Consider the following 22,416-nt stretch of genomic DNA (forward strand, 5'->3'; position numbering starts at 1 on the left):
TCCATAAACCCTGTTTAGATTGTCCCGCACAGTTTGAAGTTGTTAGTTGAATCTGGAATGCAAATGCTTTGTTCAGAGGAGGAGAATCAGCGAGGAGTCTGAAAGCGACGAGTTTTTGATTAATGAGCTTTGAAATGGCTCTCCAGGAGCAATAAAGGATGGACTGCTCTCTCTCTCTCTCTCTCTCTCCTCTCTCTCTCTCTCTCTCTCTCTCTCTCTCTCTCTCTCTCTCTCTCTCTCTCTCTCTCTCTCTCTCTCTCTCTCTCTCTCTCTCTCTCTCTCTCTCTCTCTCTCTCTCTCTCTCTCTCTCTCTCTCTCTCTCTCTCTCTCTCTCTCTCTCTCTCTCTCTCTCTCTCTCTCTCTCCCTCCCTCTCTCTCTGCTTTCTCACACTCTGTGCCCCTCACCCCCTCGCTCCCTCTCTGCTGGGCTGCTCCTCTGTTTTTAACAAGCCGAGGAACACACCGGAACCCCGGGCAACATCACAGTCACTCGGGCAGCGAGCGCTGCGTCGTTCCCTTGGATGTTTTTAAACGTTTTATTCGACTCCACCGTTCCCAAATGTACAGAAACTGTAAAAGATATGTATGATGTAGCCTACACTTCCATGTGTATCACATAGCCTACAGTTATTTTCCTATCGTGTAATGATGTAATTTGAACATGGCCCAAAGGTTTCCATGCGTGTTATTACGCATTTGGGCATATTTTTTAACATGTATATATGTATACAAATAAAAAACATATTGACAGACATCAATATAGGCCTATTCCAGAAACCACCGTCTTGGAGAGCAGCCTGTTCCATCTTCCAGAACCACAGACGCACTGATAGCGAGTCTACAGTCTAAAGGCTACTCTCAGCTATCGATCCATGCGGTTTCGCCTGTTTTAGTGCCCTGCAACTGCACGTCAATAGCGCCTTGTTACCGTCATCTGCCACTGCTCAGTCTCTCCCATCTTTAGGATACACGCCTTAAAACACCGAGGGGGGAGGCCTAGGAATGACGCAGCACCACACTGTGCAATATATTTGAGCACTTTATTTACAAAATGTTAAACACAATAAAATATAACATTTCGATATCATTAGGCCTTCGTAAATGTATGGATATCCAAACTGAATTAAATAACAATGGTAAAACCAAGAAAAAAATAAGTAGAAATGAGCTACGCAAAATGACATGCTGGTTTGTAAATGGATGCCTAGTATTCGATAGTCTACGTTTCGCTTTAGCCTCGAAGTTTGACACAAAATTGGAACCACGAAGGGCCCAGTGATGCTCACACACCGGCAGACATCCCTTTAAATCCCACGTTTACAATTAGAAATTACATTTCCCAACAATAGGCTTATCCTGCGAGCAAAAGCCGAACCCTGTTTCACCTGCACGCTTCAAGTGCAATAATCCTCCAATCATACAAAAGAAACATCACATTTAAATATTCGCATATAAAGGATAAATAATGTGCAATACAAAAGTCGTTAAACAATAAATAGGCGATATGCTAGTACAAGAGATAATGCGACGCAATGGGAATAAAATAAATAAATACGATACCTTTGAATCAAAACGGGATAATGACAACAGATTGGGATTTTTCTTCATTTTTTTTACTAACCGTAATTTTTTCTACTAAAGATGACAATCTAATGTCGTGTTATACGGACTCACCTTCAAGTAATGGAACATAATTTTTTTTTGTCTCCAAATTTGCTCATTGCACAACAAAGGAAGATAAACGAGTTAACGTGTTGCATACGAATCCTCCAAACTGAAATAAAAAGGTAATGGACAGAGCTGAATTTAGGGAAATAATCACACGATAGCATTAATATCAATATCAATAATACTGTAATAATACACATGACTCGCTCGGAGTGTTATTAGACTAAGTGAGGTAATAAAACATCGCGACATACTTTTGGCACACACGTCGGAAACCACATATTACAAATGCGTAAGTTTAGGCGCTTCCTGAAGCCTTCCCTGAGACGCTTGGTGTGAGGTGAGGTCTGTGTACGTGGGGTGGGGGTCGCAGGGTCCATGGTGGTGGTTGCCCGGGATTTGGGCGGCACAGCTGTAGTCCACGCTGGCGGAGGAGGGGTGGGGGAGATGGCCGAGGTTGAACATGGGGCCCGAGGCTGGCATGGAATCAACAAAGTTCCCACCGACGTACACGGGGCTGCCTTGTAAATTAGCGTTGGCAAAGCCATTGCTCTGCATGCTGTGATGTTCGTACTCGGACCCCGGGTACCTCTTCTGCTGCGGCAGGCAGCCGCCTAGCGGTGCCGTGTACGCGGCCAGGCCGTACATGTTTTGTTGGGGTTTGGCGAAGGACGGGGGCGACGGCGCGTCATAGCTCAGGGTGTTGACGCCCGGGATCTGCCCGGAGTATCCGAGGTGACTGGGGCCGTTCATCGGCGGACTCCTGTCGGGGGAGTGTCCGAGGGGAGAGTGCATGATCCCCTTGGCCTTCTGGTCCTTCTTGTATTTCATCCGTCTGTTTTGAAACCAGATCTTTATTTGGCGCTCGGTGAGATTCAGGAGGTTGGCCATCTCGACGCGCCGCGGGCGGCACAGGTACCTGTTAAAGTGGAACTCCTTCTCCAGTTCCACCAGCTGGGCGCTGGTGTAAGCAGTCCTGACCCGTTTAGAGGCGGGCCCGGGCGGGCTCTTCTCGTCACTCACCTCACCTGGAAAGAGACCGTGAGAAGTGAGAAGTCATCAATCACATTAATTCACTTCCACATCGGTCGCCACTCGTCAAGTAGATGCAGATTCACACAATATGACTCTCTCTCTCTCTCTCTCTCTCTCTCTCTCTCTCTCTCTCTCTCTCTCTCTCTCTCTCTCTCTCTCTCTCTCTCTCTCTCTCTCTCTCTCTCTCTCTCTCTCTCTCTCTCTCTCTCTCTCTCTCTCTCTCTCTCCCTCTCTCTCCCTCCAGCTATATCTCTCTCTGCACACACACACACACACAACCACACACACACACACACACACACACACACACACACACACACACACACACACACACACACTCACGGTAAACAAACGGCCACCCATCTCATCTGTGTACACTACGTGCAGGCCATATAAGTTAATAATAAGCTCTGTGTCTCGCCCTCGGAGAAGAAGCATGTATCAGTTCTCAGTACCTGCGGACGTACAGCCGCTGCCTTTCTGCTTGGCGTTCTGTCGGCTCTCCTTCATCCACGGGAAGATCTGCTTTGTAATCACCGGGGCGGAGGTGTTAGTAGCACCGTTAGTGGGGGTCTTCTTCTTCTGTGACGAAGAGGAGTTTGGGGCGGGGGACGTGGCGGACAGCGGGGGGGCTGGCGGCTCCCCAATACTAGGCGGTTGACTGTTGCTCTGATTGCTGCTTGCCTGACGCATGCAGTCTCCGTTTAGGTCCGTGTCCTTAAGGGTGGGGGGGCGAACCGCCGTGGTCTGAATTGGACACAACGAGGCCTGGTAGTCATTCTCGAGGCTGGACGTGGTGTAGGCCTGGTGGGCCGCCGGGCCATAGTTATAGGAGTCTGGTTTGGGGTAGGAATAGCCTCCAAAAAGTCCAGAGTTATCGTAGTACGTTGCTTTCTGCATGGTGTGGGTTCAAGGCGAAAGCAGGCCGACGCCTCTGGCCAATGGCATGGGGGGGATCTGCGATCACGTGATGGGTGTTTCCCACTGTCGCTCTTTTGTGTGGCCTATAAAAAAGGAGACAGAAATCAGGCTTTAATACATGTGACATGAGGTATCCTTCTAAGGATTCCCCTTCACGCGCAAGACATACACAACGACGTTAAGATATCACTGGGTAAAATGTTGAATCAAAAATATTTCTTGGAATATCTTATTCCTGCGGGGCAAGAGTCACTGTTTAGATGTGGACAGCTAGCCCTTCAGCCATGGGCATCCCCCATTCCAGTTGGCCATTTGTGAGAGCGCCAAAAGTTAAACTTTAACTTCTGTCAAAGGCTCGGTCGAGGCTTTAGGCCTCCTCCAGAAATCCGCTGAATCAGCTTTGAGACGCGCACACAATAACCCTTTCACTAATCACAAGACTGAACAGAAACTCATCCACCTCAGCGCCGCCCCCCCCCCCCCCCCTCTCATCCCAAAGCTCACCAAGCTGTTCTCACACGGTGTATAAAACGTGCATAACGCCACACGGACTCATCTGATGTCTGACCGGGATGGGAGCTATGTGTTGGAGAGGCCGTGATGGCGGATCTTTGCTGTGGTGGGGGATGGGTGCGTCAGGGAAAGATGGGAGAAGGCCTATCCAGATATCTTTCATTTCATTCCGCATTTATAAGGAGATATAACGACCTTGTCTCCTCTCTGCTCGGTCCAATCAAGATGATGTATGTTTAAAAAAGTGTTAAACTTAAGTAAGACAGGCCTAATTTATATATTTAAAAAAAGTCAACAGTCAATGTCTAACATTAGAACAGGTGCTGTGTGTTTCATTGGGAGGATGTATATCTGTATAATAACTAAATTAAGCGTTGGGTGTCTACATTCCTACTGTATGCTTGTGGCTCCTGAAGGCAAAGTGGTCGCCGTGCATAACAATTGCACCTGTCAGTGTGGACTGCAGCAGAATTTATGACCGCAAATGTGATGGTTGTAAACGCCCCGGAGAGAACTCCAAAGCCCCACGATACTCCTCCTGGAGACGCGGAACTCTTAGAAGTGTAAAACTGAGCGTAGGTGGAAGGCAGGGGGAAGAATTTTATCCTCAATGAGCTGTGCCTGTGAGCAATGGGTTTATAAACGGAGGCCCCGTCTGAAGGGCTCCTGCTGTCGCGGCTCGCCTCCTGGCTCCCAGCCGGCCGAAGCGATCCGTATCCCGGGCTGCTTGGTGGCTGGAGAGGCGAAACCAACCTAGTTTTCTGTTGCGTTTTGATTGAATTCGTGCATGTCGATGTCGTTATCCGATTTGTATCAGGTATTTGTGGCGTGCAGATTAGGCTACATTCGTGATATTATCAGTCGTTAATGAACGCGAAGGTACGTTTTTGGATTATTTTTATTATTTTTTATTTATAGTGGTTTTTAGTGAGGAGGTACGAGGCTTATTGATGACTACACTTTGAAGTTTTAGTATGCTTTCGTTTGCCTTAGTAACCAATCGTAGCCAAAGGTTCGGCCCAGTGCATTGTTATTACCTTGCCCAAGAGCTTTTCCAACTTGTGTGTGATTTACGATCGGTCAAAGACATCAGCCTCTCTGGTATAGCCTATTACTCTAAATCACGGCTTCCTTTCATTCAGGAAATCGGTTCGCTGTTACATATTTTGTTTTTGTTTTCATTAAATAAATATCACTCACCGTAATTTGCGCAGACGTGCTTCCTACTCCTCACGCATTCATCACTGCTCACATCTGGACCTGGAGAGAAGCAAACCATACATTCACTCGTTTTGGATTTTAATCAAACATGGAATTAGTTTAGACACACACTTGTGTTTACTTTCACTAATGGACACAAATAAGATAATAGATGTTTAGCTCCTTATATCACTATTATTATGCCTATGTTTTTTATTAATACGAATATGATTAATTATAATTATATAATTATTATTATTACTATTTATATTTTGTTATCATTATTACATATTTATGTTTTATCAGTATAGGACTTTAATTATATGATAAACACGGCAATACATTTACAAGGAAAAAAACGGGTTAAATATTGTGTTGACAAACTTGTGAATTAAAACAACATCTAACATATTTTATCTTCAAGTCTAATGAAGTGATTTCCATGGCTGGTGAGATGGGTCTGCGTACCAAGAAAACACACCCGGGGCTTCCAAGAAAAATGTGTTGCATGTGCACTTTTGAACAAAGAGCAAGACCAAATATTTAGCAGTCATAAGCTTTTTAGGTGACCTTTGGGTCATTCAGCATTACCACAAAGTTTAATGAACAACGAGCGGTTCGCTCTCGAATCATCCACGACGGGGCGACGGGCTTTTTACTCTGGATACACCGAAAGAGAAGAGACTGTCGACGGCCAGGGACTGACGACGGAGGGGATAAATCTCAGGAAATGCCTTGTTAAAAGCTCCTAATTGATTCCTGAATCTCCTAGATTCTCTCCTTGAAAAGAAAAGAACGGTCATATAGAATTAATATGCACTTAAATTGCATATTAAGCCGTTAAATTAAAGAGTGCCTTCCATTTGGATTTTTTCTAAGGAGTAGGTCATACGCCTCCATATCGGGCCCTCGGACTACAGGGACGTGTTATTTTGAGTGCTTTTGAATACATAGTGTCGCGTCTAGTGGCAGACATGGTCGTCTTTTCACACAGCAGTGTTTTCGCCTACGCGTTGTTACGGTGAGTTTGGTGCGCACAATGGCCTGTGCGTGGAGCGGTCCATGAGGACGTGTTACGCACTTCATCACAGCCTCTTAGCCGGCCTACGCACCGTGGGTACACATCATAGTCAAACAAAAGGTTATTCAGCATTATTATTATCATAAATATTTTAGGGGTTTTGCAAAAAAAAATTTAATATTACTGTCCTCAAAATGAGGCAGTAGCCTATAGTCAACGACGTACGTTGTTTTGATTTGTATTTACTGTCGAGGATCAATTTATGTTTGTTTCTTGGCGAGGCTGCTGCTCCACATTTCTGAGAATATAGCAGATAAGTCGATTTGTCAAAGCCGTGTTTGATCCTAATTTAGGAGTATTTGTGGGAAATATAAAAGTATCTTGTTTATGAGTAGCACAGCATTCCTCAGTGCAGAAGATAATCAAATATAACTTGTAATCTGGTACAATCGAGCCTACATAGAACCAAAACATTGTTCAAAACTGTTTTCATGAATAGGCCTACATTCGGCAAATAGTCGACTTCAGAAAAGCTGAATTATCAAAGAAATCCTTATGATACATCACACATCAGTCAGTGGCCTAATAGATCGTAAAAGCGTTTGATTCAGGCCAATCGTTTGGTTAAAACGGCCTAAAAGAATATACATCGACACATGAGGGTCCACGGTTAAAGTCCACAGAAATAATAAACATAGAAAGCATCTGCATTGATTCTACATCATCATCCAGTGGCGTGTCTCTCCAGATACACAGCCTAATATCAATACATGTAGAATATAAGGTTGCAGGTGAACAAAGCCATAGTTATAACCACATAAATCAAGCTTACGGCACCTTGACGATAAGACAACAAATTAAGGTGATTTACGATCCAACAGAACCAAATGAAAAGTTCTGCCCGTAGTTCTTCTGTTCGGTGGGCTTTCATTTAAAAAGGAAAACTGTTCGAAAACATCCAAGCATTCTGTCAGCAATATTTAAAAATAAATATTGAAACATCCATTACAGCTTTGAAATGCATAGCCGCCGTGGCTCTATATCCATTTAATTGGCATCGAGAGCAATATTAATAAGCATCGCCTTCTTGAATGAAATAAATCACGTTTATTTCCTTGCATTATATTAACCCATGGTTAAAGGTTGCATTTTGCCATGCAATTGCTTACCTGTATATCAATTCATCATATAGCAGTGGCCCCCTCAGACTCAATTGCTTTCCACGCAGTCTCTAGAATAAATCCTTCACCCTTTCTCTGTAGACAATGCTGTCCTAACCCTGATCTTGCTGTTTTTCAGACATTTCCATATACCAATGCAGACAGTATTCCCGATAGAATGGAATGGCTCGCATTCAACTACCAATAAAAAGCCAACACGGTCTCCGTATTCCCCCAAAAGATCCCTGGCAATCAATCAAGCGTGGAAATGTTGCAGGAATTCAAAACATATAGGTTGTACATATGTCGGGCTGGCATTAGGATTTAGGCGTTTCGGAACCTTTATGATGACAAAAGGCACTGCCTTGAGATACAAGCATATTTGTTCACGTGATCAGATTGCATTCTGTGAGCCTGCTTCTTACCTCACGAATCCATTTTCATAAAGGGTGGCGTTTGTTTCCCATCTGAGATGCAGGCCTATACCTTACATATATATGTACAGGTTTCTGGGTTCCTGCTTCGCTTATACCGGCATTGGGACATTCTTTGATGATATAAAACATGCTAAGTCTAGGGTTTTCGATGCATTTCTTCCTTACTTATGTCAGGATTGCAACAATAAAATGTCTACTGTTGTGCTGTTTACTTTGAAAATGCTCTTATCTATGTGTTTAGTTTGTGTGTGTAATAAGCGGATTTTAATTCTGTGCCCAGGCAAAGTCAGAATAACCCTAGACATGAATCTGATGCTATGAACAATATTTAACAATTGTACTTTCACCCCATGGACTATAGTCCCATAAACAGGCCCTTTAGTTCATCGTTATTGATGCATTTTATACTTTATCATGATACTTTGAATCGCTACCATTTTTCAACAATGGACTCGAACTCAGACTCGAAATTGTATGGAAATAAACGTCAGAATAAGCCTCTATTGTTTGGCGAGCCAGCGGTCTGACACGTCGCTGCAGACGGCAGGCTGGAGAACAGCCTTCAAGTCGCTATCAAATGAATGCATCGTCTTTCTCCCCAACGAAGAATCAGAAAAATTATTTAAAAAAAGTGTGAGATTGTGTTGCTGAGCGCCTGGAAGGATGGAGGTGCGGCGGTGAAAGCTCCGGGCTGGGGGCGCGGTGAGTGAGCCGGGGCTCCGAGCAGAGAGGCTACGAGCAAAGAGGCTCCGAGCAGGGGCTCTGACCCGGGTCTCTCAGCTGGGGCTCTGACCAGAGGCTCTGAGTCGGGGTTCTGAGCAGAGGCTCTTAGCAAAGGCTGCGAGCAGGGAGGCTCCGAGCTGTGGCTCTGAGGCTCGGCCCGCTAGCGTCGCAGCATATGTTCAGGGGGTAATAAAAGTGAACGATTTACAGTTTTCGCCCGGCCCCCCAGCAGCCAAGCACCCTTTTAAAAAATTACTGCCAATGATTTACTACCAGAAAGGTCTGCCAACCTGCCCAAAGTTCCTCCAACTCCCCAGAATAAAATTCTGATGTTCAACCAAATAAAAAATACTAGGAATTACGCACGACATTTATCAGCCAATCACGAAACGACGTGATTTGTTTTATTTTAACAATATAAAATTGATAATTGATCTATAAATAATTGTTATAGTGTGCTACCGGGTGAAATGTTGTCCTAGAAGGAAGGCTCTCATTTAAATACCCCATGCAATCATGAAACTGCCGACTGGAGGAGCCTTACACAATTGTATTTAACAAGTATGGCGATTCCATAAATAGTCAGCGAGCAACTCTTTCGTAATTAGAAAAAAGAGATTATACCTAGCATTTAAGATCCATGGCTAACCTGCAAGCATACACATGGCATGGCCAGCGTAATAGAAATCAAATATACACACCCTTACACACACAAATGTGACTACAATGCAACACACTATAAATCTGTTTAGAGCGCACACATCAAAGGGCGCAATAGATCATCAATTTGACACATATCGCCATTCACTTCCACAGTCACAGAAAAGCGGAAAAATTACCTACCGAGCATCCATTGCCCCTCGGATGTTGCGCTAAAGTGACGGATACAGTCGCTCCGAGTACCGGACCGGTCGGATATTATTTTCTTGGGGATCGCTTCAGTTTTCAAGTCTGATAGAGTCCTCTGGATTAATGACGCCGCGGTGCTTCTAGGGGGACGTGCTGCATTAATTATTTAGACAATCACGTGGTCAAGCACAGAGAGCCTAGTGGTATAGTCTCCGGAATTATATCTCACAATGCAGACAGCACAGTTTAATACATCTTAGGGGGGGGGGCTGTCTTCGCTCGGCGCGGCCGCTACCAACAGCTGGGAATCAAATATGGCCGTGTGTGAGCCATGGCCAACGCGACGACCGGGGGATTCTACATTCGGTGCAATGTCATTGGAAATGGCAGTGCCTTTGGCTCGCGTTTATTCCTCTCAGACATGTAGGTCAACGTGGCTCCCGCTGCACGCACCGGCGTCTCTGACCTGATTGCGTTCTGTTTGTGTGCAGGTCCACTAAATGTGCACTACAGTGTTTGTTTCGCTTTGATGATAGTAGCCTACCACGGTGCGAAAGACCCTATGCGTAATTATGTAATCATATCTTTGGATACGGATATTCATCAATGGGCTGGCGTTATCAAAACGCACTAGTTATTGGATATACATTTAAACATAATGCTTATGATTGTTTCACGATTTATACCCATTGTAGGCTACTCCCCCCCCCCCCCCCTACCCCTAACCCCCCCCCCCCCCCCTTTCTTTTTTTGTTTTCTCTGTTTTTTCCGCCCCAATGTGCAGGGTGCTGTCGCCTCTCCAGCATACGGGCGGTTGGTACCCATCACCTTTGTTTACGCGGCTCATTCAGGAGCCATAAGGCGCGTGCACGTGTAACTACAAAGCCACACGCATGGATGAGCAGACAGGAGTGTCACGGCGGCCCATATATCCTGCACGCGGGCGAGCCCAGGCCTGTTGGTAGTCATGGAGACGGACACACTGCCCAACATTTAAAGGGAAATGTTTTTGTTTCAAACGTCAGGCTGCATCTCGCCGTGCTCCTCACGGTGTCTGAGTGAAGACGTATTGTGGTGAAGTTACAGGTCTTTCTGACTGGATCTTCCAGAAGCCAGGTAGACAAGACCCCCTGCCAAGCTGGTAGGGATACTCGAAGGCTTCCCGCCCTGAAGGACTCAGCCGGAGTGGCTTGTTCATCAGGGCAGTGCCTACATGCAGAATTAAGCGTCGTTACTTGTAGGCCTGTAACACGATGTTATTTATTATTCTAACCAACAAGTTTCGCAATTTAATAAAAGTGGTGCGGGCAACACTGGGTGTTTGCAGAGAACCATTAAAACGAATGGACCTATCCACACAGGCCAATGGAGTGACACTGGGAATTAAATGTACTATCGTGTGTTAAATTCCTACAGTGTAGGATATGACAGTTGGGCTTTAGTGTGTATTGTTAGTTTGCGTACTTGTTTGTGTTGCTGAGTAGGCCTAGGCTCATGTATTGCGGTAGTTGTACATTCTCCCGTAAGTGTATTCTCTTAATTATGTGAAATATCTCCATCGTATGAATACTGAGCCTATTATCCTCCCTGAAACCAATAAAACATTCAAACAAATCCCAACTTCTTCCAGAACGCTTTCTATCAAGTTTTATAAACGTTTTTTCCAAAAACGTGCCTGCTAATCTCATAGACATGGAAACAAGTCCTTCACAGGGCTAATTATCAATATTTTACAGCTACACTCATTGTACATGAATAACTAGGCCTATCTTCAATAATTACATCTCCTCTCCTCATTGAACGTCTGGACATTAAATCTATGAGCCTTCGGGTTTTGCCGCTCTTTGGCAGACATCTGCAGCGAGGGATATTCTAATTGCAATATGCAAAACATTTATATTGGCCTGCCTTTACATTATACTCAGTACATAAAAGTATTTTCCAGAAGTTATTATTTTGATTTTACGAGAATGGGGATTGGGAATTATAACCATATCCTGTTTAATCAAATGCTTCTTAATTAACTGATTTGTAACCACTTAACTCAATAGTTGGTAGAAATATTTATTTTCCAATATAACTTTCACATCTGGATGCACAATACAATGTAAAATGCAGGTACAAAAATAAAATACAATAACAAAGAGACATGGGACAAATGCATTCATTGGAACGATGCAGGTCTGCAGCTGATCAAATAAATATTTCAATACCTTTAAAATCGTGAAATCTATTCACTGGAAAATATCTATAAATCCTTGGTTTTAGTTTGTTTTTTTCTTTTCTTACAATCAGCGCGCATCGCGTGTGTGGGAGAAATGCTGTGGCTGCATGGAGGTCAGGTACCCGGGGTCAGTCCTCGCGGCTGAAATGTGTCTCAGGCTGCAGGAGAAGTGTCCCCTGCTTGAACCTGCACGGCTGCCATGGTCGAACTTCACTTAAATACCTTCTCCACCTCTCATCGCTATAACCCTCCACAGCGCGTATTCTGAAGAGTTTATTATAACAATCGTCGTTTTGTTCCTAGGAGAGTGGTGGGAGAGTACATGTCGTCTCGGAACGTGACGCCAAAGCCCCTGGTTCGTTTGGTGTGAATGGATATCAATGATTAGGATTCGACGTTAACTAAGAACGTCGACTAGGAGTTGCGTAAATGGCATGCTAATAAAGAGTTCCAATGCATTTACAATTATAAAAAAACATTGATCGAATAAATTTAAACTTGCTACACGAAAATATACAATTGTTTGACAAAATAAATAACAAAAAAATACTTAAAGAAATAAGGAATGAATTCGTTTTTCTAAATATTCTGGAAAAATATCATTCGAATTAGAGAAATCTAAGGAGCATTATTTTGGTGCCATGCAAGAACAACATACCTTTTTTCAAGTTTAAGGCGGTATGGACGAACCTTTTAAAATACACACTGTTTACAAAGATGTCAAGAGAGATTTATAACCGATTAAGGGCACTCAGGATAGTGTTCAGATACGAATATCATCGGAATGTTTGGGCGATATTTATCAACTACTCAATGCATTGTTGTACAAAATAAATTAAACGATGTAATACATAAAAACGATTTCTGTGTAGGCCTCTATCGGACTTACTGAACTAAGTTTCTGAGTTGTGGTGCCACTGAAAAATGTTTCAAGTATATTTCGTTAAGTATGGAGTATTTCCATTACAGAAAAATATATATTTAAAATGTATAATTTGAAGAAAGAAAATGTAACCCCACGCATCGAGCAAATCCACAGCCCAGAACCAATGCACGTGGACACGAGTGATTACTTTCAATATAGTCGGTGATAAAATGAATGCTTTTTATATATATTTCCAAGAAAATCTAAAGTTTGTTGCGTAATACTGTGCCCATTGAAGGATTAAACCTTCTAAAACAGGCCCGATGCTCGTATCTCCTTGAGGGAAAAGGGGTTGATTTCTGACTCTATTCTGCATCATCTCCTCTTGGGTCATTAGTTCGTTGAATAGAAATTGCGTAAAACAAATCAGGTCCATGCAAAAGGCAAACACACTCTTTGTATAATGTACAGTTAATTGAACTTCTCTCTATAAAGTTGTGATATCAGTCTGGTTCTCCTTCGGAATACTTTGCATATGGCTGGCCGCCGGCGCTGAGCGGCCCTTGGTGTTCGGCAGCTTGTGGTCTTTCTTCCATTTCATTCTTCTGTTCTGAAACCAAATTTTGATCTGCCGCTCCGAGAGACAAAGAGTGTGTGCAATCTCAATCCTCCTCCGTCTAGTCAGATACCTGTTAAAATGAAATTCCTTCTCGAGTTCCAAAACCTGCTGTCTGGTGTACGCTGTTCTGGAGCGTTTGGGTTCGGATCCGGTGTAATCCGGGTTCACTGTGGGGAAACAAAGAGGAAAGTGAAGCCAAATGTCACCTCAGAGTACCGCACAACAAAACAACAACAACATAGCTGGAATATTGACACCAAACTCTTCCAAACTTCCAGGCATCCCGCCCCACCAACACGAGTCCAGGGCAGGAATGTAACTCTACAGTATCTCCCATTCCCCCTCAAAGTAGTTCACCTGAACACTATTACACCGCGCCAGGAGCGCTTTAAGAGCTCACAGACCTAGTGCCCTATTTCCTGAGCAATAAAAATTTATGACTTGTGTAATTGGTGAGGCCTTCAAAGACTCTCATAAATATTACACTGATGAATTCTCTAGCCCTTTAAAACGGGGGACCCTCAGCCGGCCACAAAAAAAAATCATTTTATGGAGGCAAAAAGAAATCTTACCAGTAGTTACGTGGACTTTCTTCATCCAGGGATAAACTACAGCCGGCAGCTTGGCTTGTATCCCGTTTTGGCTCTTTGTGTTTTGCTCCTGTCCACAAGTCCGGGGTCCGGTCATTTGGACCGGGGAACTCTGCTCATCCCGGCCGCCGGTGAACGGGCTGGGGCGGCCGGCCGCGTCGTGCACATGACCCCGAGGCGGCACCGCGCCGTCCTGCACGTCGGTGGTGCAGCTGAAGGGCTGATCCGCGTAATTTGGCCGTGTGTAGAGCCCTGGGTGCTGCTGAAAGTCTGTGTCCTGCGCTGGACTGAAGAAGTCCGAGCCCTGGTCGGATATATAGTTATTCTGTGAATATTCCTCGCAAGGAGGAAATTTTGGGTCCACATATTTTGAGTTCACCATATACGAACTCATGGCCATTAATTTCTGAAGGTAGAAAATACTAATTTTTCTCGAGTTGTCTTTTTTCCACCCTCCATAAAGCCCTCCTACTTGGTGTCAACTGAATAAAGTTAGCAGACCATGTGACCATGTCGGCCAATAGAGGGGTTGCAATCCCATCAACGAGTAAACATACACAGAGAAGCAATTTTATATAACTAGTTCAGAGAGAAATTCAACTATTCTAGAATTTATCCTGTTTTTGGTTTCAGTAGCCTAAATGCATTTAGAAAGTAAAAACAATACCTAAGCAATAATTAGACGACATAAAACAAAACACACTCATAACCCCATGCAGCAACCCCAGTATAAACAACATCATTTATGAGTATCAACAACCCCTCCATCAAATTACTTTTGCTCGTTTTATTCTTGTAAGAATATGTCTCATATTATTTAACAGCGTCCGACTGAAACGCTGGAGTTGGACAGCGAGAAACCAACAAAAGCTACAAAAGCCCTGCGGCATAAAAGGGGCGAATAATGACGGAGGACAATTGATGAGCAGAGTCTTTGTGGGGAAGGGGTCATCCAAAAGTTACACGAATCTCATCCCTTCATCTGCTCGTCTCCTTTCACACACACTGTCTAAGACCACTTCTGGACTGCCGTCGCCCTGACAATCAATGATAGGACAGAAGCGACCCGATGAGAAGGTCTTCCAAGGGAAAACCAAATGAAATAATGAATAAATAATACCATTAGGCCTATGTTCCCTGTTTATTGAAATGCATCATTTATTTCTGTCCTTTACCAAATATAATGATATGCCTTTATCTCTACTTGGTGAAGGCCTATAATTCACAATTGTATAGGCCTAATAACGAATAATCAATAATATCTGCCGACATGTGTAAGTCTTTTGATCCAACTGGGTTTATAATGTAACTGTTAACAGATGAGGGATGAACAATCAGACACTGTGATTGGCCGGGCTGCATCAAGCGAGAGATGCTAATTGGACAGCAAGTGGTCAATACATCGAAGTGTTTTCATCGACAATATACTCCCCTAGAATCGAATCTGTGACTCTGGTTTCATCACACAAATTCGGTTCTACAGGGTATATATGGACGACGGAAGACCCACTGATAATTGGTTCGACAAAAGAAAGAAAGAAGGAAACGTCATGACGTCAGATAGCATAACGTTCACCCAAAATGTTTCAGCAGGAAGTCGTTGCGTCATCACAGGAGCAAATGACAAGTGTGGACCCGGATTGGGTTCATGATTCTGCATCAGGTGCTTTGTGGTGTGAACTTTGACAGTTTATTATGACGGCACCGCCTTGGGGTTGCCTGTACTGTAAGCCTGATCGTGAGTGTAGGTCTGAAGCATATGACGTAGGACCATGCAGCAAGTCTACGTTTATGTAAAAAACGATTTGGCAAATACCCTTTTACAAATAAGAACACCTTTTATGGGTCAAGTCAACACGTCTTCTCAGAAGAGTTAAAATGTGGACTGGACCAACTAAGTGCTCTGGAAGCACAATTCTCAGAATATGAGGATAAAGGCACAGAGGTCAACACAAAATCGTTAACTGAAATATCTGAAAGTTGAATTATTGTTGGTGCAACTGACAGTTGGAAGAGTTTCCCAAGTCCTAATGAACTCACGAGGAACCAGAACTCTTTCAATGCAAAAAAAAACCTAGAATAATAGCCTGCAGGCTAAAATGTGTTCTGTGACTCATAACCCCGCGCTCACTGCAGGATAGGGTCCAGAACCAGCGTGTATACCCTCATACAAGTCAAATACAACACCTTCTGAAGTGTGGTGATGAAGGATAGTCTAGGCTTGGAATATAGTATGTATTATTAAGACATTAAAGTCAGAATGGACCTGTGTGGATGTTGGAAAAATATAATTGGGTTATGATGTCGAGAACGAGATTCCTTTAGGCAAAACAAAATTACATCGAGGACTTGGGGTGACTCTGTCTGCAGATTATGACATAATAAGCCATCTTGAAAAGGCCAGTAAACCCTATCATAATAGATTTTAAGCTTGTTAAAATTACAACAACAAAAAAACATGACACTGAAAACAGGCCTACGATTAAATCAGATTGGAGCCAGGTCTCGTGCCCATTTCCACCTGAACATAACTCATTTTAATATTTCGTTATTTAAATATAAATGTAGGATTACGGCTTTTGACCACAGCCTATTTGTGTCCCAAGTGTTTCCTTGTGAGCATTGCATCACTATTTTGGTGAGACGCCTTGACTCCTGGTTCACCTTGCCCTCACCCGTCCCGCGGGTCAAAGTTGAGACGCAGACTGTCAAAAGAGCGATAAAGTCCGCATTCTCTTCCTATTGGTCAGCAGAGGGCTTCAAGCAGGCTTTTAAATTGGTAACATTATTAATAGTTATCACAAAAAAAAAACAGAGGGCAAATAACGTGAATCGAGAGATAAAGCCTAATGCTCTGTTAAAATAATATGATTAGGCATTTTATAATTAATATTACGGGATTGTTATTATTTTTATTATCAATATTATTATAATTATTATTATTATTTGTGTCCTTATTTTATATATTTCATTGGCCGTCTTGATACCAATGAATCAACAAGGATACTTTTAAATAATTAAGTCGTTTGTGTCTTCACTAGGCTAATAGATACGATACATATTTTCGAATAATAAATATTCTTCATCCGTTGAAAACATACCTGAAGGTTGGCTTAGTTTGGATCATTCTATATTGTTAAGCCTACAATACAAACTACAACATAAACCCCCTCTCTAAACGGGCAGCCTTCAATTAGGATTATCAACAATTCAACGTTGTTTTATGACACTGTACAGGACTACACAACTCCAGGAACTGGTGGTGTGAAATATCATTGATTCGATCCCCTCCACTGAAATATGATCCGATGAGAGGCCTGCCCACAGGCCTGCTTCAGCACAGCGGCTCGCCTGATCAGATGCTGTAAACCTTTCAGGGATAAGGGCACGACTTTATCACCGAAATATAAATAAAGAGTGTCCAATAAAAACATTTAATCAGGACCCGTTAAGGGCTCGCTTTCTGTCCACTAAACGGGTCCTCGTTTCCCCGACCCACTGCACTAATATAACACGATGCTGGTGACATCACTAACGCGTGACACCGTGACACAAGTCCCGGAGCAGAACTTACCATTACGTGCGTGTGGATATTTGTGGACAAACGCGTCCATGTTGTGCTAAAATCCGTTTGGTAGCTCCACACTAGTCCAAAGCTCCATTCTCGACCATCTGGACGGCCTTACTAATACACATCCAGAATTATATTTTGGCTTGTCAAGTCCGAGGCCATAAAACAAAGTTTAATGGCGTCACGTGTTCACCTACAGCCATTCACAGCGGGCCTCTGGGCCATAAATAATCCTCAAAGTTGCAGTTATTGGAAAACAGCGATTAGGCCTACACTGATGTCACTGCGAGCAACGTGCAGAATTGCAACAGAAGGCTTTTGAGTTTGGCCGAATTCCTCCTGAAATAATTCGTACGATAGCCTGCTGCAGTCTTTTCGGGAAATTGTACACGTTTTTTTATTTCATTAGGCTTAATTGATAATAAAATTAATTGTGTATAGCCTATTTGGTCTATTTTTTTCTTCGTCTTTATTGTTCAGGGGTGTTTTTAGGGGTTTATTCCAGCTTGAAGTTATTTGTTTGCATCAATCTATCATTAACTTAATGTTCATGTCCAATACTCATGCTCCTCTTTCTCACTCGCTAATAATGTGTTTGACAATATAGTCCTATATAAAAACAAGTAGGCTATAAAGAGGGAGAAAATTGTGTTTATGTGCGTGCGTCTGTGTGTTTTTGTTTGTGTGTCTTTGTGTGTGTGTGTGTGTGTGTGTGTGTGTGTGTGTGTGTGTGTGTGTGTGTGTGTGTGTGTGTGTGTGTGTGTGTGTGTGTGTGTGTGTGTGTGTGTGTGTGTGTGTGTGTGTGTGCGTCTGTGCGTCTGTGTGTTTTTGTTTGTGTGTGTGTGTGTGTGTGTGTGTGTGTGTGTGTGTGTGTGTGTGTGTGTGTGTGTGTGTGTGTGTGTGTGTGTGTGTGTGTGTGTGTGTGCGTGTGTGTTTCTTTGTCTGTGTGTATGATTTACAGGTGATCCTTTACAGGAAGCTGATCCTCTCATCAGCTTCCTCGTTAAGTAATTTTTCTTTCAGATAACTTCATATCACCCTGTCATTCAAGTCATATAATCATAGTGTGAGTTAATCTTGTGAATTTATTACTAAATGTGTGATGTTATTATTATTATAAGTGCCATGTAAGGCTGTATACAAAATTTGGCCAAACTCTCAACGGAAAGCAATACATTGTTTTTATATCCCAATATTTTGTTAATTTTGCACCAGTTGACGGCACCTCAGCCTTATATCCCATCAGTCTACTTTTGCACTCTTTTAAAAACATTTTCTATGCAAATTAGGCGCGTTTCAACGTTAAAAAGCTATTGTAATCGTATGCCGCCATCCACTTTAAAAATAGAATCAGATCCATTTGGGCTTATGTAATCATATCAACACTTATATAGGCCTAACCATCAATGAGTTGTTGGAGCCAGTCAATCACATCACAACATAACCGCATTAAATAGCATTAAAAGGAGAACGGAGCTGCACTGAGTGTTGGGCAACAGCGCCTCCTGCTGGCCCGCTGGCGGCCCTGCCCTTCAGTCCCCCTCTTTACAGGCTCTGGTGGGAAGGCCAAGAAATAGGCCGAACTTGTTGATCAAAGAAAATTCAAAGAAAATCGATCAAAGGCAGCTCAATGGATCACCAAGTGACTCATGATACTAGTAGTAGTAATAATAATGATGATAATAGTAATACTAATAATATAATGTTCGTTAGTCTTGAGGCAAAACGAAAAAAACTGAAAGACAGTTTTTTCTATACAGTAGCCTAAATATTATGAGATTAATTGTTGTAAAATATATATTCTAACTTGATGACAATAACTAAAGGTAGGCCTGACTGAACACAGGTAAGCTGTGATCACTAGACTCCCACATGGAAACAAAGCCTATTGGACAAAGGACACGACCGTGGAATTATATTACAGCCTAAAAGGGAGTTAGAATATGTATCGGCCACATGTTCTTTTTCAATTGATCAATAACTAAACATAAGGTTAACCGGGATGCCCACTGTGTATCTGCGTTACTGTTCAGTTTCCCTCTCCTTTATGCGTCTGCACTTCTCCCCCAGCTCCATTTTGCCGCATTGCAGTAGGGTTGTAAATTCTAGCTGCCTGTCAGACTGCAGTGAAATACCGGCTTTGTCTGGTCTGTTCCCCATCCAAGTGGCCTGGCCCGAAAACAACTGTCCAACCCGGGGTTAGACTACACTACAGCAACTTCATTTGGGAAATAGCGTGCAGAATAGGCTATTGTTGCGGCGTTTCCTATATAGATAGATAACTTAGCCCACCGGAAGACCATTATCTCAGTGATGTCACCGGGAAAGCCAGGGGAAAGTTAATGACATATTATGGGATTGGTTTTGCACCTCCTAGACCTCAGTGACCACATTGCCTGAATAAACTGGGATTATAAACTGTAGGCCTAATAAACCTTAAACCACATCTTACATTACAGCATTCTAGAAGAGCACTTCTGAACAGAGCTGATTATATTAGGCTATGTTAAATCTCATTCATATGACATTAATGTATATGAATGTAGCATAATTTAGTCGACTTCATTTCTAGACATTTGGACGAATTGTTCTCTAAAAACTAAATGATTTATTAATACATTCTAAACAGACATTTCGCCATAAGCCAATCCCAGGATGTTAGAGGAGTCAATTTTCGTTAACACACTGGTTAACGAACACTCTCCTCGGAACCGCAGCCTGGATGGAAAAGTAGGACACAAAATGCTTACCCAGAGACGATGGGTAATCCATATTCGTGCTCCTCGGCTCTCGGATGGAGCTGTGTGAAATCTCTGCACCTCTCATAGCCGAGGTCAGGTCGAAATCTTCCTCCTCCGGCGGGGAAACGAACCGATGACCACCGCGGTGTCGAAGGTTTGGGCTGCTCGCTACTTCCACCCAACGAATGACAGGGGCTTTTTTTTTAAGGACTGCAGACAAGGACATCGACTATTGGTTTGGACGCCATAGAGAAAGAATGCGGTGGGGAAAATCGCATGGGAAATCAGGAAAAGGGCCATGAAACCGTTCGCCTCTCACACATGACCAGTGGCATCCAATGACAGTCGATAGACGCACATAAAAAAGGTTTATTGCCAAGTTGTAAATTGTCGTCTTACAAAAAGGCATTTGGACGGCAGCAATCCTCTCCATCTTTGCACATAATAGCAGATGCTCTTCTGTGTTCCCTTGAAAGCTAGAAGCAAGGAAATCTTTTCTTTTGTTAGGAATCCTTAAAGGAATTCTTGTAAGTTATTTCAAAATAGTTTTTTTTTCTTGGGAAGATCTTATTTTTCCTTGTATAAATAGTAAAAACATAATCAAACATTTTTTAGGATACTTGGTTATGTTACTCAAATACTTGGAAATATGATAAGATATGAATAATGTTAAATCTGCGCCATACCTTTCTAAGTCCACACGTTTTTATAAACCAGTTTGCGTAGTTGCGTCGAGCAGTAGATCTTAACAACTGAAACACATAACCTCCAGGCCACCTGAAAACACTATTCCCTTTTATTATTATTATTATTATTATTATTATTATTATTATTATTATTATTATTATTATTATTATTATTATGTATGCTGATTGGTTATGGAAATTCACATTCCCTCGGTTAAAAGTGCTTCTCCAGTAAACGTTGGTCCTGCTACTTTGAGTTTGTTGCGTTCTCGTTTCGACAAAAAATATCGTCGACTCAATGTATTATTTCCGTTCTCAGTGGACATATTTAAAGGATTGAAGGAAACCCATAGGCCTTCATTTTGTCTGTCGACAGCAGTGCATTTTAGCATCATCTTGAATCACAAGAAGTGCCCAGAGTAGGCTAATGTTATTTGTATGAATTAGGCCCTATTGGCTATAAGTTACTGCATTCAAATATTCAATAAATATTTTTCCCAAAATCTGCAAACATAGAATAAAGCTGTACAGATAACATTGATATTTTAAGATAGACTATTTAAATTATCATAGGCCTGTCCTAGACTATTAGCAGACTATCACTAACAATCATATGCAATCCTTTATTCATATATGTATTTTTAATAGCATATAGGCTAAGTATTGATTGATACTAGTTCCATTTGAGTGTAGAGGTCAGGCTATTGAAATAATCCTAAATGAAGTTCCTATTAGGCCTACTATTCATCGGGCCGTTCGGCCTCGACTGAAGCGTATTCGCACACAGAATCAGTCATGTGTAAAACATGTCGTGAACCAGCCTGAGTCTTCCAGTCTCCATTTGTTTGCGTCCGAAACGCGGAGGACGGGCGGTTCACACGAGCGGTCGACAGCGGAAATGAGGTGCAGACCAAAGCCACCGCGCCCGGCCCATGTTGACCGCTCCCTTTGATGGTGCAGAGTAGCGTCTGTACGGAGGTGATACTGAGGCTTGAGCTTAATTGTTGCTGAGGCTAATTGTATTTTTATTTCAAAATACATCCACTTAAAATCCACTTAAAATCCCAAAAATCTTACAAGCATGTTATATATTGTAGCCTAGTTGTTTCATTAATATCATTTGTAAAACAATTGTTTTAATTAATAAACAAACAGAAAAAGTGTGTGTGTGTGTGTGTGTGTGTGTGTGTGTGTGTGTGTGTGTGTGTGTGTGTGTGTGTGTGTGTGTGTGTGTGTGTGTGTGTGTGTGTGTGTGTGTGTGTGTGTGTGTGTGTGTGTGTAGGGGTTTGGTACAGATATCACATTCATGTAAACGGAGCCGAACGAATGTTAGCATGTTAGCTTCGCTTTGTTGTACAGCAAGCATTAAATTGCCTTTTAAACACAGATATCTAATATCAACATGGTTTGTTCGGCTTCGATTATGGGTCGAGCTAAAAACAACATGTCTATGGGCTGTGATCCTATTTTAAACTGTAGACTCAGTTTAACCTTGCAAAGTATTTGCAACATTTCCAAAAGTCCCCAAACGACTCGCAACTAAGAGAGAAGATAAAATCCTCGAATGTATTCCTTAACTTCCTCGATTTATTT

General features: G+C 42.6%; 2 protein-coding genes across 3 annotated transcripts; both read right to left on the reverse strand.

Moving 5' to 3' along the window:
- Positions 1–1,026: 1,026 nt before the first annotated feature.
- Positions 1,027–20,451, reverse strand: hoxd3a (homeobox D3a). Its single transcript, XM_060039817.1, has 4 exons — positions 20,147–20,451; positions 5,338–5,397; positions 3,159–3,707; positions 1,027–2,696 (listed from the first exon to the last, which is right to left on the reverse strand). The coding sequence occupies exons 3-4, from the start codon at positions 3,601–3,603 to the stop codon at positions 1,951–1,953; spliced, it is 1,191 nt and encodes a 396-aa protein (XP_059895800.1). The 5' UTR covers positions 3,604–3,707; positions 5,338–5,397; positions 20,147–20,451; the 3' UTR covers positions 1,027–1,950.
- hoxd4a (homeobox D4a) lies at positions 11,578–20,123 on the reverse strand. 2 transcript variants are annotated; one of them, XM_060039819.1, is made up of 3 exons: positions 17,400–20,123; positions 13,808–14,129; positions 11,578–13,402 (listed from the first exon to the last, which is right to left on the reverse strand). In XM_060039819.1, the coding sequence occupies exons 1-3, from the start codon at positions 17,400–17,402 to the stop codon at positions 13,104–13,106; spliced, it is 624 nt and encodes a 207-aa protein (XP_059895802.1). In that variant the 5' UTR covers positions 17,403–20,123; the 3' UTR covers positions 11,578–13,103. The 2 variants fall into 2 exon arrangements, with proteins under 2 accessions (XP_059895802.1, XP_059895801.1); XM_060039818.1 differs by lacking the exon at positions 17,400–20,123 and having other exon boundaries at positions 13,808–15,261.
- Positions 20,452–22,416: the final 1,965 nt, after the last annotated feature.

Source organism: Gadus macrocephalus, chromosome 20, assembly GCF_031168955.1.
Source record: "Gadus macrocephalus chromosome 20, ASM3116895v1".
Lineage (NCBI taxonomy): Eukaryota > Metazoa > Chordata > Actinopteri > Gadiformes > Gadidae > Gadus > Gadus macrocephalus.

What these genes read in the sequence shown, in the direction of transcription:
- hoxd3a (XM_060039817.1), bottom strand. Translation starts at nt 3,603, where the DNA reads ATGCAGAAAGCAACGTACTACGATAACTCTGGACTTTTTGGAGGCTAT. An exon ending in CAGCGGCTGTACGTCCGCAG is followed by an intron (nt 2,697 to 3,158) that starts GTACTGAGAACT and finishes GTCTCTTTCCAG; the next exon opens with GTGAGGTGAGTGACGAGAAG.
- hoxd4a (XM_060039818.1), bottom strand. Translation starts at nt 14,225, where the DNA reads ATGGCCATGAGTTCGTATATGGTGAACTCAAAATATGTGGACCCAAAA. An exon ending in GAAAGTCCACGTAACTACTG is followed by an intron (nt 13,403 to 13,807) that starts GTAAGATTTCTT and finishes GTTTCCCCACAG; the next exon opens with TGAACCCGGATTACACCGGA.